This window comes from Zootoca vivipara, chromosome 1 (assembly GCF_963506605.1).
Source record: "Zootoca vivipara chromosome 1, rZooViv1.1, whole genome shotgun sequence".
NCBI classification, from domain to species: Eukaryota; Metazoa; Chordata; class Lepidosauria; order Squamata; family Lacertidae; genus Zootoca; species Zootoca vivipara.
Genome location: NC_083276.1, coordinates 21,076,717 through 21,091,046, shown reverse-complemented (window position 1 = coordinate 21,091,046; position 14,330 = coordinate 21,076,717). Strand labels below are relative to the sequence as shown.

The 14,330-nt window shown below is 44.6% G+C and overlaps 1 protein-coding gene across 3 annotated transcripts in view; it reads right to left on the bottom strand.

Moving 5' to 3' along the window:
* Window positions 1-12,019, bottom strand: part of ITPK1 (inositol-tetrakisphosphate 1-kinase) — a 132,554-nt gene extending 120,535 nt beyond the window's left edge. Inside the window, exons 1-2 of one of the 3 annotated variants that reach the window (XR_009557237.1) lie at window positions 11,173-12,013; window positions 10,951-11,079 (exon numbers count right to left, since the gene is read on the bottom strand). Coding sequence is in view for 2 of the 3 variants with exons in the window: in XM_060272245.1 (XP_060128228.1) it covers window positions 10,951-11,079; window positions 11,173-11,186 (143 nt within the window). In the remaining variant the exon portion in view is untranslated. Of the gene's footprint in view, window positions 1-10,950; window positions 11,080-11,172 lie in introns of all 3 variants that reach the window. The other 2 variants (XM_060272245.1, XM_035107068.2) reach the window with 2 other exon arrangements.
* Between the last annotated feature and the right edge of the window lie 2,311 nt (window positions 12,020-14,330).

The window sequence follows — 14,330 nt, the reverse complement described above, 5'->3', positions numbered from 1 at the left end:
GATCTGAATGTTTGTGTTATGGCTGCAGGAAGAGCTAAATGATTGCAGGATCACTAGAGTGATTTTGCTCATTCTCAATAGACAAGTCCCAGAGGGTGGTTGCTTCTGATCTCCATGGGACTTTTTCTACAATGCCAGATTCCAAAGAAACAAAAGCCTCATGGAGACTTTCTGTACAGGTGAAACTCGGAAAATTAGAATATTGTTGAAAAGTGCATTTATTTCAGCAATGCAACTTATTATTATTTTTTCTTTTTCTTTTAATTTTTACAAATGCTTTCTTTTGGAAATTCCACAGTAATAAAACAAACAGTTACAATAATACAAAATAAACATCGCTATTACATTACATTAATTACATTCCATTTATAATTGACTCGCCTAACGACAAATAATTACAATTACAACAAATAAAGGCTTGACATATCTTGCTTTGCATGTCATGCATCTATCTCATATGTTGGTTTCACCGTTTAATTTGCATTACTGAAATAAATCACTTTTCGACAATATTCTAATTTTCAGAGTTTCACCTGTATTTCACGCAATCCCTTAAGCATGCATTAGAGATAGTATCTGCAAAAATAAATAAATCACCTTTCCTATTTCTTATAGACATCTGCTAACCATTCATGCCAAGTAAAACCTAACAACTGTTACCTGAAGAAGTAGAAAACCCGATCTGCAAGCCAGATTCACCCCAGGATTTCAAACTCTGGTTAAAGCTGACCATGGTTGGCATTAACTTTGATGCAGGGGCAATACTCATGAAACAGTGGTGAGGAATTGAGGAAACCATGCAGGAAAGAGAAGGAGGGAACTTACAAGGACATAAACATTGTCCTGGTTTGCACATACCACTAAGCCAAACTTATGTGAATGAGTAAACCAGTGGGTACACAGAGCAAAAACCACAGCTGCTACATTCCTCCCCCAGTTCTGCTACATTACCCAGAGCTAAGTCATGGTTTCGCTTAGCAATATGTGCAAACCAAGACCCATGATACGCCTTGCTCCAAACTCGCCATGAGTATAGCCAAGGTTTGTTTTTGACTTATTGCTAATGGTTTGTTTCAAGTGAAACAAACTATAAGCCCAGGCTCACATGCAACACTTAGCTCCAAGGAGAATGGAAACAGCAGGACCAAGAGGAGAATGAAATAGCTGCAATTTTCGCTTTGTATACACCAACACTTATTCACTTGGGCCAAGCCATAGTCTGAGTTAATGCTACATGCAAAATGCACCATAGTGTACATACTGTACAGAATGCTATACTTCTCTTACCTTTTCCCCAAAGCTATGGAACCACTTTCCCCTACATACTAGACAAACCTGAATTTTAGGAGGAAGGCAAGAACTCTTTATTGTGAGTCATTTCCTGCAGATGAGGCTAAACTGGCAGGTGGCCTGGATTTCAACAACAAACACGCCAACCTTACACCAACCACATTGATGTTAAGATCTAGATTTCAGTGAGGTAGGACAACAGGTCAAAAGAATATGGGACAGCATTTGTAGATTCCTGTATCAGACAAGAACCTGAGACACCAGGATTCAAATCCCCACTTGGACATGATACTCACTGGGTGACCTTGGGCCAGTCACTGGCTCTCAGCCTAAGCTACCTTAAAGGGTTGTTGTGGGAGTTAAACAAGGAGGAGGAGAACCACACACATCACCTGGAGCTCCCTGGAGAAAAGGTGGGGTAAAAATGCAATAAGTAAATATGTAAATGGGCTGCTCCATAAGGTAACTGGGATTCTCCACAAAGGCACAGGCCATGACACACTACGAGAAAGCAATTAAATTCAGCATTTGGAATGCAAGTTTACTATCCATGGTGTGTATTCCCACTGGATGCAAGAAGCTAGCGTAATGCAGACACTGTTAGCTCTCTCACTTATCCTTTGTCACAGAATTTTTAGAATTTCATATTCAACAGCACACACTTAGTTCTTGGCATTGCATAATGCCAACAGCTCACTGTCTGCTTGTTGCAGGCTGTAACGCAATATGCTCCTTCCTCCAAAAGAGAAACAAAAGGGCTAAGGAACATTATATACTCATGGCATATAAAAGCTATTTGCAGACTTTTATGGAGAGAAAAGGGCAAATCTAAAATATTCCAACCTATTTCTTTGCCTTTACGGACAAACCTGTTCTGTGGCCAAGTTAAGCTAGTTCATTTATACAATGTGGTCTTATATGAAGCAACGACAGAATGTTTAACAATATAGAAAGGTACCCCGGAAGCTACCTTATTCAGGCATCAGACCATTGGTCCATCTAGTTTCCTTAGTACAGGATCAGGATTTGAGTCGGGGGGGGGGTCCTTTCTCAGTCCTATTTAAGATGTCAGGGAACTGAACCTAGAATCTTGCACTTGAAGAAAAGGGTTTATTATCGTTCAGCAGCAGAGTGTATAGCTCTGCATGCAAATTAATCTGGGTTCAGTCCCTTACATCTTGAAGAAATTATGCAAGTTGGTGTTGACAATACCGAGTTAGATGGATCAATGGTCTGATTTGGTATAAGACCAGTTCCTAGGTTTCCTGTGCAAAGCATGTGCCCTACCACCGAGCTATGGCAGATGTATATGCTAATGGAGCAGTCAGCAACTGAGGGCCTGTGTCTCAAATCTGGCCAGCTGACCCTATGCTCTCATAATGACTACAGAGAAAATGTTCCATTCCGACTAAGCACACAATGGCTAGTTTCAAGAGGAAGGAGGAACAGAGACTCAAGTTTTTTCCCCTTGCAGTTTCCCTCTCACTCTCGGCACATGCATGACATCAGTCTGTAACTTTCACCCACATCCACCTGCGGTGATCTGGCTAACGTAGGCAAGAGAGCAGAGGAAGAAGAGAAATGGAACGTGCCCAGCAGTGCACTGGCTTCACATTCAGTTCAGATATGGAGGCAGCAAAGCTTCTGAATATCAGCTGCTGGAAACTGCAGGAGGGGAGAGCACTCTTGTGAACAGGTTTTCCAAGGGCACACCTGGTTGGCCAGTGTGAGAGAAGGACGCGGGACTAGGTGGTTCTTTGGTCTGATCCTGCCGGCTCTTCTTTCGCTCCGCTTGCAAACAGATGGCTTTTCCAAATGCTTCCCCACCAAAAGTGCACCAACCCCAGCAGACGTTGAAAGGCTTTGGCCTGCCTATTTGAAAGCTTTCCTTAGAGAGGTGAGGAAAGAGCTGCCCCCGTGTTAAACCTATTGTACTTCAGCTCCCAAATTAGACTGTAACGTAATAGGTTTCAAAGAGTCGTCATCTCTGCTGCAGAGATCTTGCTTTGTCACAATTCAAAAGAAGGGAGGGATACAGAGGGAAATTAATCCATGCTAAGTGTAGTATATTGCAGTGCTCTTTCTCAAAATGATCCCCCTTACCCCACCTTTTTTTAAAAAAATAAATAAATCAAAAGTTACGTCTTTGAAATGTTTGGGACAGGGTATTGCCTCCACAGGTATTCTGGGATCGTCCCCCCCTTAGACTCAGCATAACTAATCCTTAACTAACCACATGGTGCCAACACACCACCCAACATTAATTCCGTAGCAGACAATGCACAAGTCCCAACCATTTTGGGTAGGTGAGGGTGTTAAGGAACAGCCACCACAGTGCCTTTAAAAAAAATAAAATTTAAAAATTATACACAAGGAACTAAAGGTGGCACGATACTTTATCCGCACAACAACCCTGTGAAGTAGATTAGGCTAAGGCAGCATTCTTCAACCTTCAAGTCTCCAGATGTTTGTTAGACTACAACTCCCATCATCCCTGGCCATTGGCCAAGCTGGCAAGGAATGATGGGAGTTGCAGTCCAAAAACATCTGGGCACCCAGAGTTGAAGATCACTGGGCTAAGAGATAGAAACCGATTTCAGCATAGCTCACATCTGAAGTCACACCGGTAAGGCTGAGGTGAAAAGCTAACGATTTCAAAATTGTATACTATCAACAGATTACATGAAGCCAATAAAGGAAGGTTTTCACTGAACTCTTAAAGCAAACTTCAGGGCAAGCTGCACTAAACTCTAGGAAATGAAGTTTCAGAGAGATTTGCATATTTAAGTGTCTGTTATTTATATTCTCCTTGTTTGCTTCTGGAAACACTGCTATAACACTAGCATACCAGTGGCAAATGTAATTGTTGCATGAGCATAGAGCTGTTCTGTATACAGCAGATGAAAGACTTCAGTAATATGTTTAAGGGCTGGCGATTAGAAAGGATATTTTTGACTGGTGTCAGCTGCCCTGAGCCTAGTTTTGACTGGGGAGGGCGGGGTATAAATAATTTATTATTATTATTATTATTATTATTATTATTATTATTTAAAAAATAACATATAATTTGAAAGGGGCAGTGTTTAACAAAGAGCTTCTGCTAGCACAAGAGTTTCTGCTCGCACAACAGAACTTCTCCCTCTCCTCATGCCCTCCCCAAATCTGTTCACTCCCCAAATCTGTTTCGGGGAGGACCCAGAATAGATGGGGGGTGCGGGGAGAAGAGAGGAAGGGAAAGTTCCGCTCGCACAGCCAAAAGTTGTTCAGATAGTGGAACTACTTCATTGGATACCCCCCCCCCAAAATATTGATAGGCTGCACAGCCCTCACATGGCGATGTATGATAAAATGAGATACTGTATATTTGTAATGCTCTTCCCTTCGTCTGAAAAAAAGTCATAACTTTCAGCAGTGTGGGGAAAATCAACGAACCACAGATGAGATGAGAATAATGACAGGATGATGGTGTCGTCACATGGTTGCCCTGTAAAATGTGAGCAAAGTATGACAAATCCATGCTAACCACTCGGCCTGGAACCCAACTCTCCAAAATCCATTTCCAATTCTCTACCTACTGGCTCTCCCTTCCGGATAATTTGAGCTCAGAAGGCACTAACACCAAGAATTAAACTCTTAGCGTTATGATGCCGGCATTATCAACAAATCTTAGCGCACCAGCATAGCAAAACATTTAGTAGTACCATTTCATCCCTACCTTTTAATATAAAACTTGCAAAAATCTAATTAACAGCTAGCACAAGAAACCTCACAGTTCTTAAAAACCTAGTTAAGGCAAATACATTTATCCAATCTACAGCTCATACTCGAGTATTAAAAAGCATCCTAGGGAACAAGAGCTGCTGTTCTTAAACTGTTCTTAAATGGGCTTAATTTTTACTTTGGAATCAAAAATAAACTCTTAACTGGCACGTGGGAAGCACCTGACAGAGAAAAAACACAACTATCTAGTCTCTGCAAGTTCAGGGTGGAGGGGGAAAGTTAATGAGAATTCCTGGGAGGATATGCAATATACTTCATAGCTATAAAAAAGCTGATTAATGCTGCAGATTGTAATTGGTCTAATTTCTAATGCTTGGCATCTTGTCCCTAGTGTTCTGCACACAATGTGCAATAATTTCTAATCCAGTTTCTATCATATACAAGATTCCAATAAATGTTTTATTACTAATTATTTTTATTTATTTATAAAGCTATTTATAAAATGCAACGTCAAGGAGGTATACAGTGAACTCGTAGAACTTTAAAATCTTAAACTTGCAGTACTTATTTATAAAGAAGACTTATATACCGCAACATCATTTTTTAAAAAAATCATAACACGTTCATAACCATGCAAATATACAATAAAAGCCACATACAACATATTAAAAAATCATCAGCCAATTTTTTTTTACAGTAGATGCTCTCTTAATTGTCTGCGTAAACCTGGCAGCATAGAAAGGTTTTCAGCAAAGGTTTAAAAGTTAAAACAAATGGTGCCCGATGAATCTCTATTGGGTAATCAATAATATACAGAACAAATGACCAACACTGAATCAGATCAATTCTCTAAAAACAATTGGCAAACAAATAAATAAAAATAGAGGGTAGCCTATTAAAAAGCCATGGTGGGAACTTTTCCAGCTGAAGAGCGGGATATAGATGCTTTGGAAAAATAAACAGAAGTCCAACTTTGGTTCCTTATGCACAATTGACAAAAGAAAACTGAATCTCCGGAAAGAAAGAAAAAAGTTCTCACTCTAATAAGGAATGGTGATGAGCTGAGAACTTTTTAGCCATCCCTCCTACTTCCACTGGAGGGGGTGAACAGAGTGGCAAAATTCCACCCTTCTCCCATTCGCCCTCCAATTCCAGCAGCATGGAAATGAGCAACCAATCACACACTCTGAGATCCCTACCGATATGTGCCTCAAGGTGTCTATCACAGCTACAATTGTCACTCCAAAGGTACAGCCATCATCCTCATGGAGCAGTCGATCAGTGCATCTGGCTGTTAACCAGAGACAGCTATGGGCAGGATTCCTGCATTGCAAGGGGGTTGGACTAGATGACCCCCAGGATCCCTTCCAACTTCCAACTCTACGATTCTATCAAATCAGAACCGGAAGCTGCAATCGACAGGCTGCAACAAAATATTCCTACTGTCTGTTCCCCCTTCTCTGCGAGAAGAGGGCCAACACACAATATCATGTTCCATATGACTGGCTGCTCCCCAAATCCCATTGATTTCTCCTCTCAGCCAGTTCATCCAGATTGATTGCCATGGCGACAAGTCCTGATTTGTGCATGTCAAAGCCCCTGCAAGCTTGCACTTGGGAATGCAACAGTTGGCTATGCTGCAGTTTTGCAGAGATTATCTACCAAAACACATTTGTAATAAATAAAAATTCAGCGTAGACATGTGCATGTTATACTTCTGCAAAGATTTGGAAAGAGTAGAGTATTAATCAAAGAGGTCATACGACCTCATTGAAAAGTTTCCCCAACTGTGTATCAAAATTGCCTCCATTATTATTTTTTAAAGAGCCTTCTCGGGTAACTTTTCGGGTAACTAAGCTAGTGAGGCTGCTATCGTATTTCCATGAGGAGCTCTCTCTTTGTCCCTAAATTTTCAGGTGCTTGAGGGGGAAACACCAGAGTTGTCAGTAATGTTTTACTTACATAACACTTCCTGGTATGAAGAACTTGACTTTACAGTTCATATCTCCGATCTTCCCTACTTAAGAGATAACGAGACTGACAAAGCGGCCTGCTTATTCCTGAGAATTTCGTGACTTCAGTAGGAATTTCAGGCTGGGCCTCCAACCAGGTCAGGAGGTATATATCCAATACTAACATACAGTACCTTTCTTAGATTTTCTATTGCACGTGTTTACAGAAACGAGCAAGGCTCAAAATCACTTGTGACATCAAGCCTGAAAATGCTCTGCAGATGCAGATCGATCGTTCCTTCACAACCTGCCCTGCTTCTCCTCCATAGCAATCTGGAACCCAAAAGCAGCCTGGGAAGAGGAGCTGGTGGTGACAGAAGTAATAGGGAATAAGAGACCATAAGAAAGAGCACTAGTCAGCTTTGGGGAAGTAAGATGCAATGGAATCAGGAGTCATGCTGAAGATGCAGATGTTGGGTGGCACTGGTCAACTTGTATTAAGAAACATGGCTGCCTCTGAAGGTGGAGACAGAACCCAGCCATTATAGCTAGTAACATACTGTACTCATGACCCTAAAAGAATTGTGTTGATTGGCATTAGACTGGGCTTTCAAACCATGATTTGGAACCAAGGTTTTGACGTGGATCTCCAAACCATGGTTTGGGGCAATCCTGGTTAAATCAAGCCATATTTAACCATAATATATATGTAACATATATATATGTAACATATATATATATATATATATATATATATATATATATATATATATGGGGACCCAGGTGGCGCTGTGGTTAAACCACTGAGCCTAGGGCTTGCTGATCAGAAGGTCGGCGGTTCGAATCCCTGTGACGGGGTGAGCTCCCGTTGCTTGGTCCCAGCTCCTGCCAACCTAGCAGTTCGAAAGCACGTCAAAATGCAAGTAGATAAATAGGAACCGCTACAGCTGGAAGGTAAACGGCGTTTCCATGTGCTGCTCTGGTTTGCCAGAAGCGGCTTTGTCATGCTGGCCACATGACCTGGAAGCTATACGTCGGCTCCCTCGGCCAATAATGCGAGATGAGCGCGCAACCCCAGAGTCGGTCACGACTGGACCTAATGGTCAGGGGTCCCTTTACCTTTAAGCTATCGTTACAGTAAACGATGGAAGGGGTGGGGGTCATTCATAAGAGGGAAAGAAGGTGCAAAAGAACCCACAGTGTGCTGCTCCCTGATGACCAAACCATAGTTTGGAAATTAGGGACTGTGACATCTCAGCTGAGCAAAATAAGGGGCTCGTGCAATCACTCTCAATGTAAGTTACATGAGAACTGCTCAGAGACTGGAGAAAACCCTACCTACACCTTGATGAGATGCTTTGATACAGGACAAAGAAACATACTGGACAAATTCTAATAAATGGTCAAACTCAACTCATAATATATTCAGCAAGGGGCTGGGGCTAAATGGGGTTTGCTATCTCCCCCAGCTAAAAAAACAGGTGGGAATTGTGGAAGAATTCGGGCAGCCACAACGCAACTTTGCATCAAATCTACCATTAACTAGCAGCCAGGGGTGCAGGGGTGCTCCAGCAATGTCTGAACTAGTAAGTTATTTTCTCAGTACCAAAATATGCACCCTGTCTATCTTATTAAGTGTGAGATTCCTGTTACTTTGGGTACTAATTCTAAAATTCCACTCTACCACTGCCTCGTTGTCATGCCTGCCCCTTGCTACTGTTTATTAGATGCAACTGTCTGGGGTTCAATTGCTTTCCCATGTTACGGGGGCTAAACACATAATGGGAGTTTGCAGCACTCCTTGCAAAGTAATCGGACCCACGGGCCTTGCTATATCTATATCTGGAAAGGGACGACTTTTCCCCAGTCTGCTCGCCATCGCTACAGGCCAATGGGGCTGGATATATACTGTACTGCATATACCGTACTATTCAAACTTGTCTTGTGCTGCACTTGCTAAAAAGGCTAAGCACTATTACAAGCACCAGCCTGAAAGAGATGAAAGAACCAGATGCTAGGTGGACCAAGAGTCTGCCTCGATATAAGGCAGCTTCCAGTGTTTTCAAGTCCACATCATTAAATGTTTACACTTAAAACAAATAAAAAGAAAGGAAAGGGCTCTGTCTGAAATCCTGGAGAGTACACAGCCTTCCCAATCTGGTGTCCTCCAGCTGTCTTAAACTACAACTCCCAAACATGCTTGACGCTGCCCATTCTGGTTGGGGCTGACAAGGGTTGCAATCCAAAACATGCAGAACACTGGGTTGGTGCAGGCTAGCATAGACAGTACCACACTAGATGGACCAATGGTCTCATTCAGCATAAGGCAAGTATTTCTATGTTCTAGGACATGTCGAGTTGCGTAAGTAACCCAAAAGGCTTTCCTTCGACTTGGGAGGACATAAAATTCCTTCAACATACTGAAGGCACTCTGCTCACACAGCTAGGATCTGCTCAGGTTCCCAGATGTTCACATCTACTTGAATATCTTCCCCTCCATAAACTTGCGATACAGCAGGAGGGGGAACAACTCCCACTACCCCCAGCATTTCGCCATGGCCTTGAAAAAAGCACTGAGGAAGTTCATGCATTGCATTTTGAGACAAAAAGACTTGGAGATACTGCTTAGACAGTATAGTCAAACAGATGAAATCTCTCCCCTTTTTTTGTTAAAGGAGCAAAGAAAGTACCCTTGGATTAGCAACACGGTCAGAATGTTGTCTGGGTGTTTAAGAATAAAGACTTGATTGTTCTCGCTTGCTTTTAACTTAAAATATTATCTGGAATATTTGATTTGGGGAATTCAGGTCAAGACAAGGGTAATAAGCAGCACAGAACAGTGGCTGAATAGCAGAAGTCATGGAAAACAGCCACCTTTGAAAAACAACTTCTAACAACTGGCAAAAAAATAAATAAAATAGTGTTTAACCATTCAAGAAGTCTCCCAAATAGCCGTATGAAACCCCCCACTGTCTTCAGCGAGACCACTATATAACTCAACCTTGCGTTATATACCAAGACAATCGGCTCATTCATTTATTCAGTTCTTAGTAGCATGAACCATTATGTTACCATTTTGGTTCTCAAGCCAAAGCAAGAGCCTGTCTTGCTTTCCCCATTAATAAGTCCTAGACGTCTTTGAACAGGAGCATGCAAATGTAGGTTTAATCGAACTCCCAAAGAAGCAAAGCAAAGAGAGACCCTTAAGTGCATTTCACATTCTTTAGGTTTCTGCAAAAATACTGTTGCAACATTTAGGCCCATCTTGGCTTGAGAGAGAACCCTTTCCACGGCTGCACTTTCCAAGGGAGATGAGGCTGTCGCTGCAAAAAGATGCTTGGTCCAGGAAGGCGAAATTGAGTGAGGCAGTGTGTTAGTTATTCAGATGTATGTGGCTCGCTCTATTAGAGAGCATACCAACATTCTGTCATTTTTGCCTATTCCAGTGTTTAGGAAACTGCCTTGGTGGACCAGTTTACCTACGAGAGCCTTTACGCCGCAGGAAATTCACAAACAACAACAAGCGTGGCTGAAACTTTCCTCAATATGTTATTCAGAAACCTTGCACATGTCTACATAATCCCCAAAGCCGCACATTATACCCCATCTGTTTTTGGTGAATCAGGAGAGGGGTGGTGGGGGTGGAGGAAGCCAAGCAAATTATAAGCTTTTCACATCATTGTGGCTTTGGGCACTTTTCCTTTTCCTTTTCTTCACCTTGATCAGGGTGTTGTTATGATTTGTAAGACTGGATTTCCCAACTGGCAATTACCGAGGTTCTAAGCCAAGCTGCACTGTGCAACTGCTCCTTCAATTTGCTAACCAGAGGATGATTAAGGAGCAAGAGGCCCGTCACATCAACATCCTCGGGAGAAGGGAGGGATGCTCAAGTGCCAAGTTAAAGAAGAGTCCCAGAGAAAAGGGAAAGGAAGGTTCTTTGTCACAAACACACGCATAGCATAATAAACCGCCGATCCTCGCTCCTTACCTGCAAAGCTCTGCAAATGCCTGGAAATTCAGCTTCTTGATTTTCTTCTCGCTCAGCCAATAGCCAACCCTTTTCCCTTTCAGAAACGTCTGCATCTTCCCTTCCACTTGCACCCCGGAGCAAGTTATTCTTTTGAAAAAAAGAAGAAAACGAGCAGAAGGGTGCGTGCGCGTCGGGAAAGGAACCCCGTATGCAAAAAGAAAAAAAGATGCAGGCACTCACTTGGAAATCTGCATATATCTCTATATATGCACGCGCGTGTCTGTCTCTACAGGACGCCCATTCAGTCTTTCTCGGGTGCCTGGCACTCTGGAGGGGGGGGGAGCGGAGGGCAGGTCTCTAAGCTTCCTGCTTCACATCTATTTGGGATTTCGCTCCTTTTAAGCAGCAGGACTCCTGGAGAGGGAGGCGGGGATGGCCAGGGAGGGAAATCTCTCAGCAGCCATCCGGAAACTTCGCCCCGCCAAAGGGCTTCTTGCAGGGCTCAGATCCAGCACCAGCAGCAGCAGCAAGTTGGGTGCAACCCTTTTCTGCAGGCCCCTCGGCGGCGAGGCGAATCCCGGAAGGCTCCGAGGCGACGGGAAGAGGCTCTCCGGCTTCTCTTTCCTCCCCTGTCCGTTTTATAATGGAGCAGGCGCCGAGGCGGAGGCGGAGGCTAGCTGCTGCTTGCTTGCTTGCTTGCTTGCTTGCCGCCGCCTCCCGCCTCCCAGGAGCCGCGATGGCCCGAGGCGGCGGGAACCCGAAGCCGGACGGGAAAGACCCCCGGGCGAATCTGGCGAGTCTCCGGAGCCTCCTTCGTGCGCGGCTGCTCTGCTCGCTGCTTGCAAAGCCTTCTCCGCCTGCCCGCTATTCGCCACCGCCGCCGCCGCTTCCACTTCCTCCCGCGACGCCGGTCTCCTCCTCTCGCCGCCCCCGGCCAGCAGCGAAAGGTTGGGGGGCGCCGGGAGGACACGCCCTCAAGCGGGGGCTCAGCGGGGCCGGAGAGCCCGGGGACGCGGCCGGCCTCCGCAAGGGGAAACCAGCTCGCCTCACTTCGGATCGACGTCGCCGAAGCCAAAGGGGGAAGGAGAAGGGAAAGGAAGGAAACGGGGCCCGGGAACCGACGGCGCCGGCAGGGGGCAGCGCTGCGCGGACAGCGGCAGCCGCCGCGTGCAGCTTCCTCGGATGAAACCCCCGCGGAGGTCACCGGGGGTCGCAGACTTTTAAAAGACCCCGGTGCCTCCCCTCGACGCCTCTGCGGAGGGTTCCTGTGTTCTGCTTGCCCCCCCCCCCACGGTGGCGAGGGTGCCTCTGAGCCCGTGCAGAGCGGCTCTTCTTCTCCCACTGTGGCAGGGCATGGGCATGGCCAGGGTTTATTTTATGGGGTGGGGGCAGGCTTTATGTTGGGGGGCAGAAGCGAGTTATCTCATAACCTCCCACATTTCTCGGATGAAAATAGGGACATCCCATTTTAGCATAATAATTTTATTATTTATAAAATTATAAATTATATATATATGCCACTCTGGGCGGCGTCCAACATATATAAAAACATATTAAAATATTAAACATTTTTTTAAAAAAAAACACACTTCCCTATACAGGGCTGGCTTCAGCTAGCTTGTGGGTCGGATAACTCCATACCCTCCAACATTTCTTCTATAAAAATAGGGGCAGCCTAAGGAAAAGGGGGACATTTCGGGATCAAATCAGAAACTGCGAGGGCTTCTGTAAATCGGGGACTGTCCCTGGAAAATAGGACCACTTGGAGGGTCTGTTATCTGCAACGCAATTGGTCAGTGATCAAGTATTTTCATTTATTTACTTGATTTGGGGGACTTCTGTTCCCCAACCTCCACCCCACTACGCCCATGTGACAGGAAGCAAGTTCAGATAGATTACACATACGCACATACTCACCCCTGAGGGCCGTGAAGTACCATTGACCCCCCAATTTTAGACAAACCGTGTGTGGAGCATGAGACCCTTAATCTCAGGGCATGGGCATAGCCAGGGGGGCAACTGCACACCCCTTAACAAAAGTCCTGCTCCCTCCAACAAAAATTCTGGCTATGACCAGGGCCGTGGGTTCGAGCCCCATGTCGGGCAAAAGGATTCCTGCATTGTAGCAGCTTGGACACGATAACCCTCGTGGTCCCTTCCAGTTCTATGATTCTTTGATGTGCCTCCTCTTAACAAAATACAGTACATGTGTACCATTGACTCGCTCCAATTATAGACAAACCATGCCTCGTGAAGAGTAACTGGGGGCAGGGTGCCAACTTGAATAAAATATTGGGAAGGCCAGGTATGCCCCACATAATCGCGCACACACCATTTGAATGGCAATGTTGATCAACTTGAGGGGAGGGAATGGCTTCAAATATTTTACAGGGAACTGCTACAGGGAAGCTGGCAGAGGGCCTTCTTGGTAGTGGCTGTGGAACCCCTGTGGTTCCTGTGGAACCCCCTCCCATTGTTACCCTACAAAGGTCTGGAAATAATGCTGGTCCTTTTTAGCCAAATAAAGACATGCAGTGCCGTGGAAAGAGCAGGCTAAGGTCAGTTGTGAATCGGAAACGTGTTCTGTGACAGAGGATGGAAGCATAGCTATGTGTGTGCTGGGAGTTCTGACATACTTCCTGGCCAGGACATCCTGTGTCCCAGGTCATGACACCCAGGTATCACCATCAGATGTCAAACTGATAAACAACTATTTGACTTTCAGCCCTGTTGCCTTTCAGAAGACATCTGAAGGCAGCCCTGTTCAGGGAAGTTTTTAATGGTTGATGTTTTACTGTGTTTTTAGTATTTTGCTGGGAACCGCCCAGAGTGGCTGAGGCAACCCAGTCAGATGGGTGGCATATTATTATTATTATTATTATTATTATTATTATTATTATTATTATTAGTCCAAGCACACACATAAACACACCAGTTCCACACTTCTGACAGCAGCTGCTTCTAAGCATGTGCAGAGTGCAGAGTCAGTGTCCTCAAGCACCTGCCAAGGCCTACACATCAGCAGTTGGGGGGGGGCACCAGTCCTTTTACCATTGCTGTCTGCTTGCCTGTCCTTTCCCAACCTAGGGGGGGAGTGCAGTGGAATGAGGGCAACCTGCTCCTACCCACTAATTGCACCGGCTGTCAGTTTCCGGGCCCAATTCAAAATGCTGGTGCTGAACTATCAAGCCTTACACAGCTCAGGACCTCATTACCTTAAGGACCGCCTCTGACCATACAAACTGATCTGGGACTCAGCTACATTGGCAAAGAAAAAACACTTTATACAGTATGTGTTGTTTATGCATTCTAACACTGTGACACCAGATGGCGCTGTGGAGTCCCGTGTTTTGCTTACCCAATTTCTCATACAAAGTTAGCAACGCGTTTAAACTGAA